The sequence below is a fragment of the Peromyscus californicus genome, unplaced genomic scaffold (assembly GCF_007827085.1).
Source record: "Peromyscus californicus insignis strain IS unplaced genomic scaffold, ASM782708v3 Scaffold_12__1_contigs__length_115047231, whole genome shotgun sequence".
In the NCBI taxonomy this organism is placed as follows: Eukaryota; Metazoa; Chordata; class Mammalia; order Rodentia; family Cricetidae; genus Peromyscus; species Peromyscus californicus.
In genome coordinates, this window is record NW_026294413.1 from 71,188,774 (window position 1) to 71,213,376 (window position 24,603).

Genomic DNA, 24,603 nt, shown 5'->3' on the forward strand with positions numbered 1-24,603 from the left:
ACATCTAGAGTGTTTCTAACTCCTAGTGATTATGAATAGAGCTGCAATGATCTTGGAAGAGCAAGTATCTCCTTTTCCCCCTTTCTTTTTTTATATAATATTTTTTTCATTTTACATACCAATCACAGTCCCCCTCCCTCCCCTCTTCTGGATTATTCCCTACATTCCCCCTTCATCCACCCCTCAGAGAGGGTAAGGCCTCCCATGGGAGTAAACAAAGTTGGGCATATCAAGTTGAGGCAGGACCATAACACATGAGAGCAAGTATCTCTTTAGAAAGATGAAGATTCTTTTGGTTAATTCCTCAGGAGTGGTATAGCTAGTGTGGCAGGTTTATGGTCAGTATTTGGAGGAACCTCCATTCTGATTTCCATGTTGTTTATACCTGTTTGCATTCACATCAGCAATGAATAAGTCTTCTCCCTCATGTCACTCTCTCAGCTGGTGTCCTGGTCCTTTGGTTCTTAAAATTCCTCCTGCTACATTTCTGTGGTGTTCCGTGAGCCTTAGGTGTAGGAATTGCATTGTAGATGTCTTAACTGGAACTAGAGATGTCGCAGCACTTATTCTCTGCATTGTGAACAGTTGTTAAACTCTCCAGTGGCCTCTATTTGCTTCAAAATGAACCTTCTGTGATGAGGTGTGGTAGCTACACTTATCTCTTTGTGTAGTTACAAATATTTAAAGTACTGTGAGAAGCTGTATTGATTTAGGAGGGTGGCTGTAGTAGGTTCTCCTCTAAGGTCTATGACCTCTCCAGACATGGGTAGTTAACAAGGTTTACAGTATTTGGCCTAAATTCCTTCCTTTGAGCATGTCTTAAATCCAATAAAACATATATTTTTAGTTTCCACCAAGATAAAAGTTCTACTATTGCATCCTTGTGGGTGTTCTTGCCATGATGGTCATTTTGTTGTTGTTGTTGTTCATAGCATTTATACAGTTTGGTAGGAATATGTATTGCTTTTCTCCCTTGGAATCTTGCATATACTTGAAAACTCATCCTCAGGAAGGAGTCTTCAGGTCAATTCTAGATAAATTCCTCCAAGTTCTAAGTCTCAGTTATGTGGTAACATTAGCAAAGGGTTGTTACGTACAATCAGAGCAATAAAAGCCAACAGCAATAGCCCATCTCTTTTGGAAGAGACACTTGAAGCCCCAATGAACAACTTGAAGGCAGGATTTCTGTCGGGGCCTGCCAACAGTCAGCTGGGTAGCTGGGTAGAGGAGTGCGGATTGAAGAGACAATGAAGAAGACAGAAAAGAGTCGAGAGGTCTCCCGGTCCATGCTGGACAGCCCCAAGTTTATTTCACAGCCAGCTTATATACAGTTTTGAAGGATGGAGGTAGAACAATGCACAGCACAGGCATTCAACCGCTATCTATCCTGCCTTGCATCAAGGAGTAGGCAGTTTCTTTTTCTATCTCGATATACCTCTAGCTGGCATCAGCAGCCTGCATCTAGCTAGATAGTTTGTTCCCTCTTGTGGGATAATCAGAACTTTCTCACAGCCTTGGAGCAAACAAGCTTGAACTCTATTGACTCATAATAGACTTCCGATTCAAACTGGGAGACTGAGTCAGTTGTGGGCACCCACAGATTCCCATGCCTGGCACTGAGGTTTTTATTAGATTTAGCATTCATTTTAGGTTGACAAGCTCTCTTATGAGAGAGTCTATTCTATTTTGTGCCATTCAAGTAGTTTTTGGAGTTTAGAAATGCAATTTGACGTTCTATTTTGCTCCCTAGCCAGTAAGAATGCATGTACTTCTTTTCTGTTCTTTTTGTACACAAATATGAGTCTTTCTTGAGGGACACGATAGTCATTGATTTCAGATCTTCCTTCCATTACAGAGAGATAAATATGAGTACTAGAGCATTTTACTTTAAATAAGAATTTTGTTTCAAGAATTGAAATGTAACAAAACTTTTGTTCCTTCCCCATATTTCAGAAGAGTATCTGAGAATCTAGCTCTAATCCTAAGTAACTGACTACACCACATCCTCAGGATTTAGGCAAAGTGCAATGACCTATGAGAGTGGGCAGCCTGACTCCTACACGGTGTGTAGGAAAGAGATGGAGCTGCCTCTCAGGCATCATCTTGAGAGTTCCAACAGCTCTGTCTCCTGAGCAGCTTCACTAATTGAATGCTGTTGGAGAGTGAGAAGGTTTCAATGAGAATGGCCCCATAGGCTCAAAAATCTGAATGTTTGGTTCCGAGATGGTGGACTGTTTAGGAAGGATCAGTAGGCATGGCCTTATCAGAGGAGGTGTGTCACGGGTGGTGGACTTTGGGATTTCAAAGCCCAAGCCAGGCCCAGTCTCTCACTCTCTCTGTCTCTTGTTGGTGATCAGATAGAAGCTCTTAGCTACTACTCCAGGGACATGGCAACTGCCTGCTACTATGCATGTGATCACAATCATCATGGCTCACCCTCTGAAAGTGTAATTAAGTCCTCAGTTATATGCTTCCTTCTGTAAGTTGTCTTGGTCATGGCGTCTCTTCACAGCAATAAAACAGTAACTGAGACCAGAAGTCTGACTGAACTCTCTGTAACATTGGCCAAGGAGAGGAAGAATCTAATAGCTTATAGAGTAAGACTGAAGTAGATTTTTAAATACTAAAGCCTATATTCTTCATTTGGTCATAAATTTGTGGGGTAAGATCAGAAGATTGCTGGACAATTAAATCATTAAATTTTGTAAGACATCTTGGTAGAGATAAATCCCATGTCCAGCTTTTCTTGGAGATGTTTTTCTCTGAGAAGTCCTCACTTAGGGAGAGAACAGTATTTTTGTGGATCAAAGCCTGGGTTGTCTCTAGCAATGACTTCCATCCTATCCTATCAGAGTATCCACAGATTCCTAGGTTTCTAGGAATTTGACCTGAGATTGTTGCTGTTTTTCAGGAGGCTGTGTAGACCCCACTTAGAGAAGGCACAGAGCCCTCCCTCACAGGGCCACTCCCCTCAGCCTCCTGCACCCTGGGTTTGTGTGCAGCTTCCCCTGCAGTCTTCCTCACTGTGTCCCTCAGAGCACAGTAGTACAGGGCAGAGTCTGCCAGCTGCACTGAGGACTTCTGCAGGTGGAAGGAGCTGCTGCTCTTATGGAGAGTGGCCTGGAACCCTTGGTGCTCTGTCCTCTGGTTGTCTGTGGCACTCTTCAGGAGTAGCCGAGGGGCTTTGTTGGGATATTGCACATACCAGAAAACCACAGGAGCTGAACTAAGAGTCTTATAGGTGCAGTTCATCATCACAGGCAACCCCTCTGTGACAGTGACCAGGTCTTCTGTCTGGGTCACCGAGTCACCATTGCTCATCCCTAAAAATCAGTTAAAAAACAGATAAATAAATAAATAAATAAATAAATAAATAAATAAATAAATAAATAAATAAGGAGTCATTTTGCTATGTGAGGAAGAAGGTAAAGACTTCCACAGCTGTAAGACAATGACATTATCCACACTTAGGGTAAATGTAACTTACTGAGCATTAAGAGCAGCAGCAGAACTGAGCAGGTGTCAGGAAGCATGTTCATAGGAGAAAATGACACTTGGTTCTTGAGTGCACCAAACTCACAGGGCAAGTCTCCTGCAGGACCTTACTGAAACTCCTCACTCATAAACAAGGACCTCCTTCTGCACAGTGACAGTCTGCCACGTGAAGCCACCACCTGGATGCAGACATTAACCACATCTGAAGAGACAGCGCCCTCTGCTGATTTCCCTTCAAACTGCACCACAGATGTCTGCACAATACACTGAATAAATTTGAAACCTCTCTTAAAGAGGGAGGTCTCAATTCCACAATGGATTCCTGAAATCACAAATGTTACCAAGCTATGTGTATGCTATGGTATTTAGTAGTATGAATATGTATAAAATAATATTCATACATGTATATTAAATTTAATTTAGAAAATTTATCTACTTTTCTCATCTTATTAGCTCTTAGGGAATATTATCCAATGAATATTTTTTTATATTCACCTGGTCCGTATACTCCTGCAAGATACATCCACTCTTCCCTACCAACCCAGTCCCCCTCCTTTTAAAACAAATACCTTAAGGTTTGCATTACAGTTTGTCCTGCCCATATTCTTGGATATATGGCCTTCAGTGGAGGGTAGTCTAAGCACCAGGGGCTGCATTTTTCAAGAAACCTATTCTCTATTCCAGCAGCTACCAGCAAGCCCTAACTCCTTAGCTTAGGGTGGGACGCCCACCTTCCCTCTGTCCTACTGCAATTGCATCTGGCCTGATCCATTGCAAGTCTTAAGTGTGCTGTCAACCTCTGTGAGTCCATGTGTGCAGCTGCCCTGCTGAGTCCAGTAAACGCTGTCTCCTTGTAGTCATTCCCCACCTATTGCTCTTACAGTCTTTCCACCCCCTCTTCCTCAGTGACCTCTGACCTTCAGAGGAGGGTGTGTGATGTAAACGTCCTATCTGGAGGCTGAGTGTGCCATAGCCTCTTCTTCTCTGTAGCGCAGGAGTTCTGGTTCTCTGTAACAAAATCACCATGTGCTGCAAACAGGGAAAGGGAATGATGAAACTATATTTCAATTTTTAAAACTGGAGAAAACTCTCCTAAATTGTTTAGAGTGACTTGAAACTAACTTTATTTTGTGGTTTTTTTTTTTTTTTTTTTTTTTTTTTTTGGTTTTTCGAGACAGGGTTTCTCTGTGTAGCTTTGCGCCTTTCCTGGGACACTCACTTGGTAGCCCAGGCTGGCCTCGAACTCACAGAGATCCGCCTGGCTCTGCCTCTCGAGTGCTGGGATTAAAGGCGTGCGCCACCACCGCCCGGCTTATTTTGTGTTTTTAATGTCTACACTATAGTTGGCACTTGCTAACTAAAACCTGGCCAGTGCAGTGGAAGGCCTGCGACACAGTGTATAGATGGAGTTCCAGAACTACTGGCAGGTTTGAGGACAGGCTGGAGGTACCTGTGGAGCAGTGTGCACTTGCAGCACAGAAGTACAGGGCAGAGTCTGCAGGCCAGGTGTCTGTGATGTGCAGGGAGAAGTGTTTGGCTTTCTTATCCTGTAAAACGGTCAGTCTTTCCTCCTGCTTTCTTTCCACAGTTGAACGAATGTCAATGACAAGCTGAGGATGTTCTCCAGGTCCTTGCTTATACCAAAGGAAGTAGGACGAGGCACTGTCTACATAAGTTCAGTTGATGACAGCGCGGGCTCCCTCCTGGACTCTAAGAGTGGAAGGATGCTGCTCCACCTGCTCACCTTGGCTCACCCCTTCTGTGGAATGTCATTCTTTATGCTCTGAATGTGTTTTGATAAGTAAAATGCTGATTGGCCAGTAGCCAGGCAGGAAGTATAGGTGAGATAAGCAGACAAGGAGCATTCTGGAAAGAGGAAGGTTGAGTCAGTAGACACAAGCCTGCTGTCCAGGGAGCAGCATGTAACGGCACACAGGTAAAGCCATGGAACACATGGCAACATATAGATGAACAGAAATGGGCTGAATTTAAATGTAAGAACTAGTCAGTATTAAGCCTGAGCTAATGGCCGAGCAGGTATAAATAATATTAATCCTCTATGCGATTATTTTATAAAAGGCTGCAGGACTGTGGGTGAGAGATTTGTCCTGTCCACGGCCACGTCGGAACACAGAAAAACTTCTGACTACACACCCCTATGCACAAAGATGGAAAGAAAGGAGAGGGTTGTCAGGTCATCACTGTCGAGCATTCTCTTTTTCTACAGTCACTAGAGAAAATCTGACTAAAATAGAGTTCCTCCTGGGTGTCCCAGAAACGTCCAGGAAATAATCTGTTGTCCTAAAATCTTCAATCATCATCCAGCTGCAGCCACAGAAACATGAATAAAGTAGGAATATATGTCTTCATTGTTCTTCCCAAAATTAAAGTAAGATCCAGTTTAGAATGTGATGACTTGTTAGTTGTTAGCTGTTGGTCAGCTACAGCTACGGGTTGTTGTTCTTTCTCAGGAACAATTCTACCTCTTATGTCATCCACTCAGCCACTGAGAGAAAGGCTGGGCTTCTGCCCTAAGCCTGCACAATCAGCACAAGGAAGTGAATCCTCTGCATACTCCCCAGCAGCTGAAGCCTACTACCACATTATGGCTGCATCCTCTACCAGTGAGGCCTCTGGTTAAGTGTCCTTTGATTGTATGAGGAACTCAGACACATAAAACAGCAATATGTTATATCAAGTGAGTCCTAGTACTGAGAGGTCAAGAATGGTATTTGTACACACTAGTAAGTGTTTCTTCTCTTTAAATCCACCACAGTTCATGTATAATATTTCATATATAAATATATATATATATATATATATACATGGTTTCATTTATAAATGTATATATGTGATGTATTCATGTGTGTGCATGAGTGCCATTTCATATGCCTAGAATTGTATTTACTAATGCACTCCCTTATTGCAGAATGCTCAGATAAGTCATCAAAAAACTCCGCCTTTTCTTGGAGACAGACAATTAGGCCAATATTTGTCCTTGAGAGAGCTATGTCACTCAGGAAAAAGCTTTTTTCAGGTCTCTCACAGGCTTTAAGTTGCAAGAGGACCATGTGTTTTTTTCATTTCAATGATTTTTTTCTTGATAATAGAAATATGAAATTTTTTTTTGCAGGCATCATACCTTTCAGAGAAGTTGGCCTAGAATCATAAATCTACATAGGATCTACTCTTTGGAAAGTTCTTAGGCATTATTTGATATTAAGAATAGCAACATCCATTAGGTTTACTCTCACAGCATCCAGTGATTGGAGACTGAATTACTGACAGAACAGCAGTGATGGATTCCCTGGAGAATCTGTGAAACTTTGCAATAAATCCAGCTTTGCTCCTTCCCATGGACCCTTCCATCCCCCGTTTCTAGCCCATTTCCTCTCTTTTGTCTCAACTGTGAATACCCACAAACACTATGTAACTGTGAACCCACTGTACAACAGTCTTGGGAAGCAGAAGGCCATCTTCACTGTCCTTCCTGTCCTCTGTTTCAGTTCCCTGGTACCATCCCCAGTCCTGTAACTGACCACTCACCTGTCCTCTCACTCTTCCTCCCTTCACTGAGGACTCAGCAGACCCTTGCTGCATTTCCTTTCCTCCCTGACATTCCTTTTTGTCAAATGCCCGAAGAGACACTCCACCTGGGAGCCTGGTGGCCACACATTTCTAGGAATCAGGTAGTCCATCTTTATTTTCCTTGCTGTCCTACATTGCAATTTTCCCAGTTTCACCCCAAGCCCTGTAGCTGACCACTTGGCAAGGGCCTGTCCTTGATCTCTGCTCCATTCCCCAGGGATTCCACCAAACCTTGCATACAAACCAGCTTCACTCATTACTATGGATCCTCTCAACACCCCATCTAGCCCATCTCATTTTCTTTGTGTCACCCTCATAAATAAAAACACTTTCTACTGCAGTGACTACACTGGCAGAGACTCAGGTAGTGATTCACTTTATCCTTCCTGTCCTCCATTACAAGCTCTTCATTCTCATCCTCAGTCTATTAAGAACCTGATTACAGGTCCCCTTCCTGAACTTCATTCATTGGACACTGCAACTCTTCGTTTAGATGCAGGGCCCCACCCCTTCCATCCCCATCTCTCCACATAATTCTTTGCCTTACTGCAACCTGCTTGCAGGGTCCCCTCTTTTCACCACACATCAATTCCCTATGGATTATACCTCTAGGTGTAAACAAGATCCTCTTAGCTTGTTAGCTTGTTGAAATAGGTTTCCATATGACGTCTCAGATGGTTGTGAGCTGCCAAATTGGCTCTGGGAATTGAACCTGGTTCCTCTCAAAGAGCAGCCAGTGCTCTTAACTACTGAGCCATCTCCCCAGCCCTTCATCTAATCATTTTATAATGGCATTTTGCAGATACTTTCTTCCTTGAAATGGAATTGGATAAGGGACTTCTATGAATTCTTCTGGCTTTGAAATTCTTTTATGCCACTGAACACAGAAAATACCTATAGAGAGCAATGTCAGGCATAGAGTGATAAGGGACTGGGGAGAAACTGTCTCATAGTGTGAAAACCTAAGGCCATTCACATTCTCGGGCATCTAACATGTCTGATATTTCCCTGACAGGTACCTAAAATATTAGATAAGATGTTATCTGTGTTTCCATAGCTCTCATAACATAAATGGAATGATAGTGGATCATGGGAGATATTAAATTTATAGTCAAATAAAATAAAATAAAACTGAACTTTGCTGAATATAGTGATCATATGTGGTGTGATAAGGTGGTGGACTAGATAGCCTAGGCAGAGATAAGCAGGATGCTCCTTGATGAGGCTCTGTTTTATCATTAAACCTAACATACCTCTCTTGTAAGAAACACATAAATCTTGCAACATGGAGAACCTGAGAATGACAGTTTATTAATATATAATAATTAATATAGATAATTATAATATATAATATAATATATAATAAATATGAAACCAAAGTCACATTGACAGCTTTCTTGGTGGCTTTCTGGAGTTAAGTACCCTCTTTCCAGAGATAACTGGGAGGCTCAAATTCTCAACAGAGGTAGTGATAAAGTTTGTGGGACCTGATTTAAAACAGAAAATTGTTTTCTCTCTCCAGATACAGAAAAGGTGGCCTATAGTATTATAAAACACAACGGAATTTATACTGAGGAAAAATTAGTTTACAAATTGAAAAGTCAGCACTATAACTTATATAAAAATATCAAGACAGGACGTGGTATCACCTAGCAGCTACTGTGCTTTGGCTTGTTCAGGAGATTTGGTGTGAGGATGGCTCTAGATAGAGAAAGGCCTGGCTATGGCTGAACCAGGAGTGGTGGTTGCTGTGGATGGGCAACAGCCCCTGAATGCAAGCTGTGGTTTAGGATGGAAAGACAGTGAAATAATTCAAGATGTCACCTAATATAAACTGGAAAGAATTAGTCAAAATTGATCCAGATGATGCGCCACTTCAAGAAGAGTTGGCAGATAATTCAACGTTCTCCTGAGCGAAGGCGGAAGCAAATGAACTAAAAGATGAAGATAACGTGATACATTTCTTCAGAACTGCTCAGTCACTGATGAAGATGACAGCTCAAGAAACAGCTGGCTTTGGAGAAGTTGAGCAGGCTAGAGAAGGACAAGTAAACTTTGAAAATCAACTAAATAAGCCAGGTGGTGGTGGGGCACGCCTTTAATCCCAGGGAGGCAGAGGCAGGCGGATCTCTGTGAGTTCGAGGCCAGCCTGGGCTACCAAGTGAGTTCCAGGAAGGGCGCAAAGCTACACAGAGAAACCCTGTCTCAAAAACAACAACAACAACAATAATAATAATGAAAATCAACTAAACACAAAAGAAATGAGACTGGTAAGTGAACTGGAGATGGTTCAGCAGGTGGATGTGATACTTGGTTTTACAATGATGAAATTCATCATCTTGAAAACGAGTTGGAATAAAAAAAAGGAAGTTAAAGAATGTGGAAAATGAATCAGATCATGAGAAGAAATTTAATGAACAATTGGCTCTTCAAAATGAAGAGACATAAAATGGAAACAAGAAATTAAGAAGAAAAAATGAACATCTTTGTCAGACATTACTGATGACCAGAAACAAAAAGGTTCACAAAAGGAATCATTTTGATCAGGAGAAGAGAAGACAGTGAAACCAATCACAGTACTCTAAAAAGAAACAAACAAACAAACAAACAAACAAATAAATAAATAAATAAATAAATAAATAAATAAATAAATGAATGAATGAATAAATGAATAAATGAATAACGTGAATTTGTTCAGTATCTGGATGAAATTCGAGCTTTGATAGAAGCTAATGAGAAACTTTAAGTTTAGGAAGAAGAAATGAGAAAGAAATCTAGAAGAGTCGGTACAGGAAATGGAGATGATTAATGGCTATAACAGGATGATAGCTATTGTGCATCAGACAGATACTACTGTGAACCAGACTTAAAAAGAGAATGGGCATTGTCAACTTCAAGTGTGAGAGCTCACAGGCCTTCTAGAAGCATGGGATGGACAGAATGATCCAGTCAGATGGCTGTGGATGCAAAACTAGAAGAATGGAAGGTGCTTTTCTCAATTGATACTTTTTCTCATTTTGTATCTTGACTGAACTTTAATTTTGATTTTTATTTTAAGGATTTACAACAGAAAATAACATTTACATTGCTTTTTAAAAAATTTATTGTATGTTTTGTCTAGAAACATTCTAAAATTGTTGTCTTTAATTGTCAAGTTCGTTTCTTAATTAAAAAGTGCTTTCAAGTCCAAATTAATCAGGAATGAGATAAGAAAAACATCTATCAAGATGATGTTAGACAACCTTTTCAGAGTACCTCTTTCTGTGCCTAATTGCCAAGTACCAATCTCACCTAATTCTACACCATACACTATCAAGAAGCTAGGATTATGGTTGTTGCTATTTGTGAACCCTCTGAGATGACTGAATCAGCAATTCTTATTGCAGAAGCTATCACTACTAGGGTCAACACTTCTAGCCATCCTCATGTAAATCTTACTGACAATTAGGAATTGTTTATTACCTGGGAAGCACAGATAATCTATATTTGAAATAGATGTACATGCAATGGGGATGAAGCTAAATGAATCAAAAGGGGTCAGGGTATTTGTAAAACTCTAGAAAGTAAATGTTTAGCCAATCCAGTTGCTGTTGTAACCACTCAGCTGCTGTTTCAACGTGAAAACACAATGAACAGATAATTTCTGAATGAGTGAGCATGGTTGCTTTCCAGTTCCTTACAGAGACAAGTGGCAGGCTAGAGTTTTCAACTGTGGAATTTATTCTGTCAACCCTTGAGAAACAGCAGTTGTTTAGATCTCATTTAATTATTGTATAATGAATTAGTCCCCTATTGTGTGACCTTAGGATGTTTCCAGTTTTTCTTTGTAAGCAATGTTTTTGTTATTGTTGTTGTTGGGGGCGGGGGCTGCTCTTTTTCTACTGTACCACACACATCCACTTCTTTTAATCTATTTAAAAAACATTTTTATTCATTTTACATACCAACCACAGATCCCCCTCTCATCCCTCCTCCTGCCCCCACCCCCATCCCTTATCTCCTTCTCCTAAAGGGTAAGTTCTCCAAAGGGGGGACAGCAAAACCTGGTACATTCCTTTGAGGCAGGACCAAGCCCCTTCCCTCTGCATCAAGCCAGAGCAAGGTGTCAGACCACAGGTAATGAGATCCAGAAAGCCAGCTCATGCACCAGGGATAGATCCTGATCACACTGCCAGGGGCACTTCGAACAGATGGAGCTACATAACTGTCTCCCATATACAGAGAGCTGAGACCGGTCCCATGCAGATTCACAGTTGTCGGTCTAAAGTTCTTGAGTTCTAGGAGCTTGGTTCAGTTGTCCCTGTAGATTTCCCCATCATGATCTTGACCCCCTCCCCCCTTGCTCATAGAATCCCTCTTCCCTGTCTTCCACTGGACTCCTGGATCTTGGCCTGGTGCTTGGCTGTGGATCTCTGCATCTGCTTCCATCAGTTACTGGAGGAAGACTCTATGATGACAGTTGGGTATTCTCCCATCTGATTACCGGAGTAGGCCAGTTCAGGCACCCTCACCACTATTGCTAGTATTCTAATCTGGGGTCATCCTTGTGGATTCCTGGGAACTTCCCTAGCACCATGTTTCTCCCTATCCCCATGATGTCTCCCTCTATCAAGTTATCTCATTCATTGCTCTCCCACTCCATCTCTTCCCCAGCTCAACCATCCCATTCCCTCATGTTCTTGTCCCCCATTCCCTACCCCTATTGCCTCTCCCAATCCCTAGTTTACTCATGGAGATCTCCTCTGTTTCCCCTTCCCAAGGTGATCTGTGCATCCTCTTAGGGCCCTCCTTGTTTCCCAGCTTCTCTGGAGCTGTGGGTTGTAGTCTGATTATCCTTTGCTTTACATCCAGTATCTACTTATGAGTGAGTACATACCATGTTTGTCTTTCTGAGTCTGGGTTGCATCACTCAGAATGATATTTTCTAGTTGCATCTATTTGCCTGCAAATTTCATGCTGTTACTGTTTTATACAGTTGAGAAATATGCCATTGAGTATATGCACCACATTTTCTATATCCATTCTTTGGTTGAGGGGCTCTAGGTTGCTTCCAAGTTCTGGCTATTACAAATAATGCTGCTATTAACATAGTTGAGCAAGTGTCCTTGTGATATGATTGAGCATTCCTTGAGTATATGCCCAAGAGTTATATCATTGGGTCTTGAGGTAGATTGATGCCCAATTTTCTATGAAGTCGCCATACTGATTTCCAGAGTGGCTGTACAAGTTTGCACTCCCACCAACAGTGGAGGAGTTTTCTCCTTGTTCTGCATCCTCTCCAACATAAGCTGTCATCCGTGTTTTTGGTCTTAGCCATTCTGAGAGGTGTAAGATTGTATCTGAGTCGTTTTAATATGCATTCCCCTGATGACTAAGCATGTTGAGCAATTCCTTAAATGTCTTTTAGCCATTTGGAATTCTTCTCTTGAGAATTCTCTGTTTAGCTCTGAAACTCATTTTTTAATTGGATTGTTTGGTATTTTGCTGTCTACTTTCGTGAGTTCTTTACATATTTTAGAGATCAGCCCTCTGTCAGATGTGGAGTTGGTGAAAATCTTTTTCCATTCTGCAGGCTGTCATTTTGTCTTATTTACTGTGTCCTTTGCCTTACAGAAGCTTCTCAATTTCAGGAGGTCCCCTTTATTATTTATTGCTTTCAGTGTCTATGCTACCGGTGTTATATTTAGGAAGTAGTCTCCTGTGCAAATGCATTCTAGGCCACTTCCTACTTTCTCCTCACCCAGTTTCAGTGTAGCTGGATTTATGTTGAGGTCTTTGATCCACTTGGATTTGAGTTTTGTGCATGGTAATAGACATGGATCTATTTGCAGTCTTCTACATCCAGATCTGCCAGCACCATTTGTTGAAGATGCTTTCTTTTTTTCATTGCACAGTTTTGGCTTCTTTGTCAAAAATCAGGTGTTCATAGGTGTGTCAGGATCTTCAATTTGATTCCATAGGTCCACATGTTAGTTTTTATGCCATTATTAACTTGTTTTTATTATGATAGCTCTATACTAGAGCTTGAAGTCAGGGATAGTGATGCCTACAGAAGTTGCTTTATTGTAAAGAATTATTTTAGACATAGAAAGCAATGTTTTAATGAGAAATTTTGCATGTATATTACATTGCAGATACATAAATGTTTTGGTAGAAGAATCAATTGCTGCAAATATTATTATGATATAAATTGTAAATTCATCTCTGTAGTTTGTGATATATCTTTTGGCTCACATAATTTTTATGTGAATTATTTGTTTTATATTGCACAATTAAATGTATTATATTTTTTAAAATATCAAGACATTGTGGAAATCATGTCTTGATTTAATGATAAGATTTATTTTTCTTGCCTGATTTATTAGATTCTCAAATTAATTTTTTTATCAACCTCATATTGAGCAGATTAGCTGGAAGTGTTGTCTAATGTTCTCTAAACACAGGATGAAAACAGTTGCTCTCAGTTTCCAATTTTGAGGACAGACCAAAATAATTCTGGAGTGTGCAAGAGGGGTTTATATTTTATGACATTAGCACAGCATTTGATAAAATAAAGTGTAGATTTTAGTCATGTGAGCTGATTTTTCTGAGCATCTATCCTTCTACAAATCAATATCACATCAGCTGAATTTAAGCTTAACCATCTGCAGCAGTATTTTCCTGGTTCCTCACACCTTCTTTGTAATTGGTGGAGATCTCATAAAGCCACAGCTGTGCAAAACCTGCTGTAGAGTCTGCCTGTGGCAGGGCTGTTGCGGCACAGACAGCTGCAGTTTGGGGCCAGGCTTCAGGCTTGCTGGGAGCACCGTGCCTCTGCAACACAGAAATAGATGCCTGAGTCCTCCAGCTGGGCATCTCTGATGTGCAGGGTGCTGTAGCGCTCCTTGGAGTTGAATGTTGACTTTAACCTCCCATTCTCCTTTGTTCCTGAAGCCAGGTAAAACAGATTGGTGAGGCTGCCCCTGGGATTTTGCTGGAACCATTGCACACTTCTCGTGGTGGTAGAAAAATTGCATCTCAGAGCAGAATTGGTTCCCTCATGGAGACTCAGGGCTGAAGGACTCTGCTCCACGTCAACTCCTCTCACCCCTGTTGGGAAACAAAAGCAAACCAGAATCAGTGAGGAGTTTTCACCCACACCTGTCTAATATCCCAGGAGACACCCTGAGGATGACTGTGCAGGAGCTTTGGGTTGGCTCATTCCCCTCCACCACTGGCATTTATGGAGAATCCCTAAAGCAACTTAGGTGAGCACAACTCACAGCAAATCCACACCCACAGAATCCCCAGCACAGCACCCAGTTTCCTCTCCATGACCCCTGTCCAATTTCTGGAGTGTCCTCTCTCCAGCTATGAGGGTGTCAAGTCTTGTGGGCAGACACACTTGTGCTTACACACAACAGGTTCTCTCCAAATCACCTGCCTTCCTCTTTCATCTGAACAAGAAACCCCACCTACCTCCACACATGACTCTGCATGGTAATTGCTCCACAACTGTGTAGGCCAATATGCAGGTCCCAGGACAGTATATTTCTGATGTAACACTTCTTAGAAGAGAACTTGGGAAAAAATTGTGTGAGGAAGGGGAATACATAAATGCAAAATACTGGTGTGAAAACTAAGAACTCCAGTGGCTTAAGCAGAGCCTTGAACGTTTCCAGCACTATTTTTTATTTCCTAAAATAATTTCATACAATATATTAAGATCATAGTCCACTCTCCTCCAGTTCCTCTCAGATCTCCCTCACATTCTCACCCAACCAACTGCATGACTTTTCTTTTTCCCTCTCTTTAGAAAGCAAACAAATAGGCAAACAAACAAAATATCCAAACACCAGAATTTAAAAACAATAATGAAGAAGAAACACACACACACAAACCCATAAAAACACAAGACAGAAAACCATATAATACAGATAAAAAATCAATAGGACCAAAAAGAACACACAAACTATGCAATGTGATATAAAACACCTTTGGTTTCATTCTGTGTTGGCCACCTACTGCTGGGAATGGACCCTCCCTTAAGTGTGATTAATATACCCAGTGAGAAAGTCCTAGCAGGATTCTTTAATTACACAATGAAAAAAATCAGCATGCTGTAAAACTTGATATTAGCAGATCATCATGTGCATAGAAAATGTTCCCAATGACAGTTTTGTTGACTACAAAAAAAATGAGATATGGCCATATTTCCACCCTGACTTTTTTTCCATTGCTTGCCTTCTGCCTAGCTGTTTTGGACTGCTGTGCAGGAAAATACAGCTGATTCTAATCAGCCTATGAATGCCAGCTCAGGTTCAGTGAGGTCCTACTCCTTTTATTTTTCATACCTAATATTTCCCAGTTTTTCTCAAGTAGTTGTTCTTTTTCTTTATAGCTTAGAGTATATATATTCTCTCTACTTGTGTGTGTGTGTGTGTGTGTGTGTGTGTGTGTGTGTGTGTGTGTGTGTGTATAAAATGTATTGGAATAATTTCTAGTTCTTTGAGCTTGGGGGATTTTCAACATGAATTTTTTTTAAAAAATGAAAGCAGTGAAGTTGTTCTCTCTTGAGTGTTCATCATCATAATGTCCAGTGAGATTCAATTTTGTTGAGAGAATTGTTCTTAAAATAGATTTGTAGACACACAGGATCTAGTGAAAAGGCTCTAGATATCTGTGGTTTAATAAAGAATGATTAGGAGCTAAATATCTGGTGAAATCCACACAGTCACCCCTACTCCATGCCTTGTGAGTGGATTGCCTTTTGTCCTTATGTCTCTTCTCAGCTCTTCAAACCTCTAGGCACCTTAAGAAAAAGTAGTTTCTAGGAACCCTGCAGCGCACCCTAGTGGACTGACACCACCACCAAAAGTAACTTGCGGCCATCTCCACAAGTCTCAATAAACCAGCCTTGTCACTCCATCACTTCCTGGTGAAGGAAATGCAGATGGTCAGAAGACAAGACTGTCCAGATGGAGTTCTCAAAAGAAGAAATAAAAATGGCCAAGAAATATCTCAAAATTGTTCATCATCTTTAGCAATTTGAAAAATGCAAATTAAAACAACTTTGAGATTTCATCCCACCCCAGTTAGATTATCTCAAACCAATAAATACAACTGACAATGAAGGCTAGGGGAGGTTGTGGGAGGAAAGGAACCCTCATGCACTGTTGGGGGGAACAAAAATTGGTGCAGGTACTCTAGAAATCAGTGTGGAGAATCTTCAAAGCACTAAAAACAAAATCTACCACATGACCCAGCAGTGCCACTTCTTGGTATATGTCTAAAGCACTCTACATCCTGCTCCACAGATACTTGATTAGCTATGTTCATTGCTGCTCTGTTCACAGTTACTAGGTAATGGAAACAACTAAATGTCCTTCAATTGATGAATTGATAAGGAAAAGGTGGCCCCTATGCATTATAGAATATTCTTCAATTTAGAGGAAAATCGCATCATAAACTTTGCAGGTAGGTGGATGGAACTAGAAAAGATTATTTTGAATGAGTTGACTGAGACTCAAAAAGACAAATGCCACATGTTCTGCCACTGAGCTCGTAACTCCAAATCTTCAGATGGAAATGTGTAACTTGGAGAAACCACAGAAGCCAGAAAGGTACAAAAGGGAACATGGGGAGAAGCACTAGAGAAAGGAATTAGATGACAAGTGTACTTTAATGGGAGAAACAGGAAAAATGGGGTGGGGTATTTGGAAGGGGAAGGGAGGCCAACACAGAAGGAGAGAGAGCAGGGAGGGTGAAATAACAGTAAAAATGTCAAAAATAGTTATAAGGAAACATATTAGTATCTATTTACCAAAACTACATAAAATACACATAATTATAAATATCTATGCATACTTATACACACACACAATTTACATTAACTGTTTTCATCTGGGCTGACAATTCTTCCCCCAAGAGCCATAGATATTTTTAAAAAGAACATCAATATCAGTCACATGAATCCTTCATTCAAGTTGTTGGTCCCAGAATTTCAGGAGACTCCTAAAACATTATAGACTATTGTATTCTTGACCTTGGTTTCATCCCAGAAGCTGCCAGCGAGTCCCTATTGCTGCCGACACCATGCATTTGAAACACAAGATCCAGAGGATCCCAGCTTGATCAGACTTGAAGTCCTTCTCCTGATGACTAACTTTCATAGTACCAGAGGTTGACCTGCAAGCTTCCAAAAGTTAGAAGCAATCAATTATTCTACCCAGCTACGATGCCTATAAACTACAAGAATCAATATGGCGTGAAAACCTACAAATGCAATAGCAGCACTCATAACTTGGTGGCAATCAACAGTTCTCTAACTGGACATATGAAATAACAAGAGAAATACCATTCCTGGTGCTGGAAACCTAGTCAGCTACCCAGGACAACGGACGACTGCTAACTTACTAAACCAGTGTAATCCCTAAATACATTCTAAATATCTGTCACTGTACCCACAGGTAAGTGTAGTCCTCAGCCTTTATCAAATAATCTCTTCTTTACAAAAGACACAGACCTGTTATAGAAAACCATAACCAATCACAGGAGAGTCAGCTCTGAGGGCATGAAAGGGGCATAGCTGGTACTGGCTCTGCTCCCTTGTATGTGGTGCAGTGGTTGGAGTGAGAGAAAGATGCCCAGTTTTGCCCCTCCCACTTCTAGCTGATGAGAGAGCTAACTGACCCTCCTCTTTATCAGCTGCAACACTTGAGAAAGCAGGCCCTGCACCTCGTTTGGACAGCACAATAGAGATGATCTTGTTGATGGGGGCACAGGAGAGCAGCCCCAAGAATGAAAGCATGGGAGATCTGGTCCTGCCCATCACCTGACATATGGTGGTGTAGGTGAAGGAGAGACACCCCCATCCTGGCCCCCACACCTTGATGCCTTATGGCAGGTGGGAGAGCTGGCCCTAAGATAGTAAGGGTGGAAGGGATGTCCCTGCCCCTCACCAGCTGCAGCACTCGCCAGTCCAGGGCAACAACAGGATATCCAAGAGGAGTCCCAGTGAGGATCCAACATTGATTGAGTAGTAGAAACAAAGACCTCAAACTAGAACATTGAGTCTTTGTAATGAACACATATACATAAAAATATATGGATAAAAGAGTTACTGCATGACTCACTGTCACACTAGTGAGATTGCAAGGGAAGAGGGTGGATACAAGGGAACGAGAAATGAATGGGATCAAGATGCATGGTGTGAAAGACACAAAGAGCAAATAAAAAGAAAGAAAGGACCAGAAATAGCACAAAGAAATGACTTAATGATGCAAGTCATAATTTGGAAATTAACCAAGTTCAGTAGACAAGAAATAATAAAAATCAGAGTAGAAATTAATAAAATAGAAACAAAGAAAACAAGGAAGGGACCTTTAACGTGTTGATGGAAGGAGAGCAATATAGAGAGAGAAGGGAAGAAGAAGGAATAAATAACACCAGGTATTTTTTAAAAGCCATAGGGGAGCTGGGTGTAGTGGCACACACTTTTAATCTCAGCACTTGGGAGGCAGAGGCAGGTGGATCTCTGTGAGTTTGAGGCCAGTGTGGTCTGCAGAGTGAGTTCTAGGACATCCAGAGCTACACAGTGAGACTTTGTTTCAAAATAAATGAATAAATAAATAGCCATAGGTGATCATATTTTACATTCTGCTGTGGAATAATGCTTTTGTATACTGGTTTAATAAAATGCTGATTGGCCAGTAGCCAGGCAGGAAGTATAGGTGGGATAAGCAGACAAGGATAATTCTGGAAAGAGGAAGGCTGAGTCAGGAGACGCCAGGCTGCTGTACAGGGAACACCATGTAATGGCACACAGGTAAAGCTACATAACACGTGGCGACATATAGATTAACATAAATGTGCTGAGTTTAAGTGTAAGAGCTAGTCAGTAGTTAGCCTGAGCTAATGGCCAAGCAGTTTTAATTAATATAAGCCTCTGTGTGTTTACTTGGTTCTGAGTGGCTTTGGACCGGGCAGGACACAGGAAAACTTCCAGCTACAGTGTTCAATTAAAGTAATGTATAGTATATGTAAATATATTACACACACACACACACACACACACACACACACACACACACACACACACACGTTAAGTATGCTACTTGAGGTGGTAATGCACTCCCAAGAGCCCATCTAACAAAAACCCAGTGCCGTGGATGAAAATCCTCTTTTCAAGTTGTTCATTAGGGAAGTCCAAGAGTTCCCCCAAACAGTGTAGGGTATTACAGTTGCCTATAGTTGCTTCCCAGAATTTGAAGCTAAGTCCTTATTGTTAAAGACAGTGAAAGGTACTCTGCAAACTGCCAAGAACCAAAAGCAATCAATAGTGATACCTTTCTGTAAAGCTTTTGAACAATAGCAATGACCAGCTCAACAAGATATTCCCAAGGATGCAAAAGTGGCAGTCATATCTCGATTTCAACAAACAGCCATCTAATTGGACTCAAGGCCCACTCATTAAGAGGGAATTTTTGTCTGGCACTGTAAACCTAGCAAACTTCTGGGATTGGGGGGGCCATGGAACCTAGAGGAAAGCCTACTACTGCTGCTTTCCTCAACCCATATAATGTCTAACTACATTCTAAATACTTAACCTTAAGCCCACAGATAAGCACAGCATTCACCGTCAGAGAAGCTTCTTTCTGCAGCTGGTAGAGGATACTACAAAGATACCCAACAGGTCAAAGATCAGAGACAACTGAACATAGTTTGCCCAAACCCAGCTGATGCATCTACAACACAATTCTACAACTAAGTCTCAGGGATCAGGGAGGATGGAGGGGAAAGAAAATTTGTAAAAGCCAGAAGACCGGAACAACCAATATGGGACTGTGTCCTCTGTATTTGAGAAAGAAGATGCATCCTAGCAAGTCATGGAGAGCAAGCCAGTAAGCAGCACCCTTCCAAGGCCTTTGTATCAGCTCCTGCCTCCACGAACCTGCTCTGTTTGAATTCCTGTCCTGACTTCCCTCAATGATGGACTGTTATGTGGAACTGTAAGCTGAAATAAACCCTTTCCTCTCCAGGTTGCCTTTGTCCATGGTATTTCAGCATAGCAATAGCTACCCTTACTAAGATAAATGTGAAATATATCTGTCTCCGGCCCTGGTCTCCGTTTTATGTACAGACAGCAGATGCCTGGGGAGCACTGTGCACTTGCTGCACAAAAGTACATGGCTGAGTCCTCAGGATGGGCAGCTGTGAAGTTCAGGGAGAGTTGTTTGTCCTTCTTATTCAGTAGGACAATGAGTCCTTGTTCTTCTTTTCTGTCCACACTTGAAGGAACATTTATAAGGGACTGGAGACCTGCCCCAGGCTCTTGCTTGTACCAGTACAAGTAATAATTAGTGTCTGTGTAGGTGCAGTTGATAACAGCACTGTCTCCCTCCTGGACACTCAGGAGAGAAGGTTGCTGCTCCAGCTGCTCTCCTCTGCTCACACCTGTGCAAAAGGAAACAGCAGAAAAACCATCAGGCCAGTATTCTCCAATCTTTGCTTTTATTCCCGTGGTGACTATGGGCAATCTGGAGGAACCAGTCTGCTCCTCAGACTGATAATGAACATTTCCAAATGCCTTGTTTCCCAAAAGTCCCCACTCACAGTTCAGCTGCAGTCACAAGCACAGGGCAAAAGGTCCAGTCAGTGTCTTCATTGCTCTCCCTGGGGACTGTGGTTTTCACCAGGCAAGATGCTTCTGTGATCAGCTCTCCTCCTCTGTCCTCCACAGCACTGCAGCTTCTTCAGTTGTCCTCAAAGAAGGCTGCTGACTGCATAGGCTCTTTCAGAAGTCAACCAAAAAGTCCCTAAGTTTGCATCAACAGAGATGCTCTGCCACCTGGTGGACAGTTCCTACCAGCTGCACTAGTGGCTCCAATCCTCCTTTATACTACTATATTTTATTCATGTGTTTATTTTCTGCTTTTAGTCAATATTTGTTCTTAAGAAAATAGAATGCAGAGCTGAGAACTGATTTAATATTGTCTACCTATAGCACACAGTTTCATAGGTTGGTATAATCTTAGAATAAATATTACTGAGACAACCTCAACAGCCTCATTCATCACAAAGGATATTTATTACTGAGCAGAATTAGAAAACATTGGACTGATTCCTCCAGTAACAGATTCCAGTGCTCTCCTGCCTCCCCAAACCCCAACACGCTCAGGAGACAACACCTGGTTTAGACATTAGACACCCTAAGGTTTACAAATTGGACAGATTCTAGAGCCAGTGAAAACCTGCCTCATTAATAGGTTGTAAAACTGATAGGGATCAGAAACAAGCCTGGTTCATAGAAAGGGGAATAACCTTAAGTGACTGCAGCACTTTGGAGCAACTGACACTTGCCTTCCCCAAAAGAAAACAGAAACACACATACACCCGCCCCCCCCCCCACACACACACAAGGATGTGTCCTGGTGCTTAAAACTTAGTGACTATAATAGCCACTCATCATTGGAACGTAGCTCAGCTCAACTTTACAACACCAACACCCAATAATCAGGAAAGAAATTCCAGAATTAAAAGGCACCATGGATCAAATGGCTTTACAAATATTTATACAGCATTCCACATAAGTTCCAGAGTATACATTCTTCTCAACAGATATGGAACTTTCTCTAAATTAGATTACATTGTTTATCATAATTAAAGCCTTAACAAATACAAAAGAATTAAAATTATCTTATTTTTTATAAGATTGTGGTAATATTATGGATTAAAGCTAACTGTTCACAGCAATGGGAATTACAGAAAGTACACAGGTCATGGAGACTGTATATCATACTACTGAATAGTAATGAAGCCAAAAAACGAAATCAAAAAGGAAATTTAAAAATTCCTAGAATTGAATGAAAATGAAAACACAACATAACAAAATCCATGGGGTACAATAGAGGCATTCATAAGAAGAAGTTCATTTATTCAGTTTTGAATTTTTGAGACAGGGTCTCTCTATGTGTAGTCCTAACTATCATGGAACTCAGTATGTACATAGTTGTCAATTCTTACCAGGTTAACCTAAAAATCACAAGATGCAACTGCATATGCCTACTGGGGGCTAGAATTAAAGGCATGATTGCCATATCATGCAAGAGAAAAATTTATAACAGTGTCCACCTATATGGAAAAAATGAGAAATCTTCAATCGATAGCTAAAGTAACACTTGAAAGCCTTAGAAAAACACGAAGAAACAACACCCCTAAAGTAATAGATGGGAAGAGATCACCAAATCAGGGATGAAGTTAATTCAAAGCAAGCAGTGCAATTTGTTAATTAAACCTAAGCTTGGTCTTTGGAAATACTAACAAGCCTTTACCTAAGTTAACAAAAAATACTAAATACTAAAATACTAAAAGTCATAATACTAAAAATAATAAAATTGGAGATGACAAGGAAAACATCACAGACACAAAGGAATTCAGAGTATCAGAAGAATATACTATAAGCATGTATATTCCACTAAACTGGAAAGTTTAAAGAAAATAGGTGAATTTCTAGATGAATATAACTTCTCAAAGTTAAATCAAGATGAAGTAAAAACATTGAAACAGATGTATTGCAACAAATTCAATTACTGGAAGCAGTAATTGAAAATCCCAAAACTATCAGGGAACAGTGGGTTATGCCTATAATCACAGAACTTGGAAAGCAGAGGCAGGTGGATATCTGTGAGTCTGAGGCCAGTCTGGTATACATAGTAGGTTCCAGGAAAGCCAGAGCTATATAAAAGACTCTGTCTCAAAAAAAAAAAAAAGAAAAGTAAAATAAAAGTCCTTCAACTAGGAAAAGCCGAGGGTCAGACAAATTTAGCAGAGAGTTCTACCAGAACTTCAGCTAACTAACATCGATATTTCTCAGATTATTTCATAAATCAAAAGAGAAGGAACTTTTTCAAATTAATTTTATATATCCAGTATTGCCCTGATACCAAAACCAAAAAAAGAACTAACAGAAAGAGAAAGGTATAGACAGATTCCCGTAATGCACGTAGATGCAAAAAAAACTCAATATAGCACTTGCAAACTGAACTCAAGAGCACTTCAAAAAGATTGCATCAATTGTGATCAAGTAAGATTCATCCTAATAAGCATAAAAAGATGCTTTTCACCCTGAGCAAAATTAAGCTCCAAATGTATCAAGAGCCTCAGCATAAGACCTGGTGTCTTGAACTGTTAGAAGAGAAAGTAGGAAATTGGTTTCAACTTCAAAGCACAATAAAAGAAAAGTCATTCTAAACAAGACTCTAGTAGCATGAATGTGAAGACCAACGATCAACAAACAGGACTCCATCAGACTAAAAAGCTTCTGCACAGCAAAGAACACCATCACTTAAATGAAGAGGCAGCCTAGAGAATGGGAAACACGTTTACCATGTATACATGACAGAAAATAGGTGTGTATATCAAGAAAAAAACTGCTAAAAATTGGAGATTTGAAATATGCAGAGAGTTTTCAAAGGAAGAAATACAAATTTTAGGAAAAAAATTTTTTTTTGGTTTTTCGAGACAGGGTTTTTCTGTTTATCTTTGGATCCTGTCCTGGCACTTATTCTGTAGTCCAGGTTGGCCTCAAACTCACAAAGATCCACCTGCCTCTGCTTCCTGAGTGCTGGGATTAAAGGTATGCACCAACACCGTCCAGTGAGAAAATTTTTAAATGGTCAACATCCTTATCCATCAGGGAAAATTAAACTTAAATAGTTATGCATATATACAATGAAAATTAAAATTATTTTAAGAGTTCATTTTATTCCAGTCAGAATGGCTGGAGAAAATGACAACAAACGATGACATGGGTGTGGAGACGGGGATACTTGATCACTGTTGGTGGTAGTGTAAACTAGTGTAGCCACTATGTTCTACTCTATTAGGTTTCCAACAGAGCCCTCAAATGGCCCGTAATTTTAACTATCCCTCCCAGTATTTCTTCACCTGCCCTCTTTCCCTCTCCCTCCTCATTTCACCATCCTGTTCCAGACTCCTTCCTCACCTATCCATAACAATCTATTCTATTCCCCCTTTATGGAGAGCCATCCCTCCTCACTGGTCCCTTACTCTATACCTAACCTGTGGTTATATAGATTGTAGCTTACTTATTCTTTGACTCAACAACTAACTTCCACATATAAATGAAAATCTACCATATTTAACTTTCTGGGTCTGGGTTATGTCACTTAGTATGACTTTTTCTAGCTCTCTCCATTTACCTGTGAATTTCATGATTTCTTTTCTGGTACCGAATCCAACTGATACATCTGCAATGCAACCCCTACACCTAAGACTCAAAAGAATCACAGAAGAGGTGGCGGAAAGACTGTAAGAGCCAGAGGACAAGATGTCTGTGTCTACACAGTTTCCCATAAGCATTCTAAGGGAAATGGCCCCATGAATACAAAAATAGGGGTTTCCTTAGCAAAACCAACATCATGATAACACTGGTTGGCATGGCAACATGGATGGGGAGAGTCCACATCCACATGGTTCTACTCCTAGATGAAGACCTACAGATGGTCAAAGATGCTGGCA

General features: G+C 40.8%; 1 pseudogene and 2 gene segments (V, D, J or C); all 3 read right to left on the reverse strand.

Moving 5' to 3' along the window:
• Positions 1-2,907: 2,907 nt before the first annotated feature.
• Positions 2,908-3,539, reverse strand: LOC128106931 (T-cell receptor alpha chain V region CTL-F3-like). The segment is given in 2 exon segments: positions 2,908-3,323; positions 3,488-3,539. Coding segments are annotated over 2 exon segments (468 nt in total).
• A 10,331-nt stretch (positions 3,540-13,870) lies between these two features.
• Positions 13,871-14,397, reverse strand: LOC128106932 (T cell receptor alpha variable 22-like). The segment is given in 2 exon segments: positions 13,871-14,172; positions 14,346-14,397. Coding segments are annotated over 2 exon segments (354 nt in total).
• Positions 14,398-19,646: 5,249 nt separating this feature from the next.
• Positions 19,647-20,728, reverse strand: LOC128106933 (T cell receptor alpha variable 5-like; annotated as a pseudogene).
• Between the last annotated feature and the right edge of the window lie 3,875 nt (positions 20,729-24,603).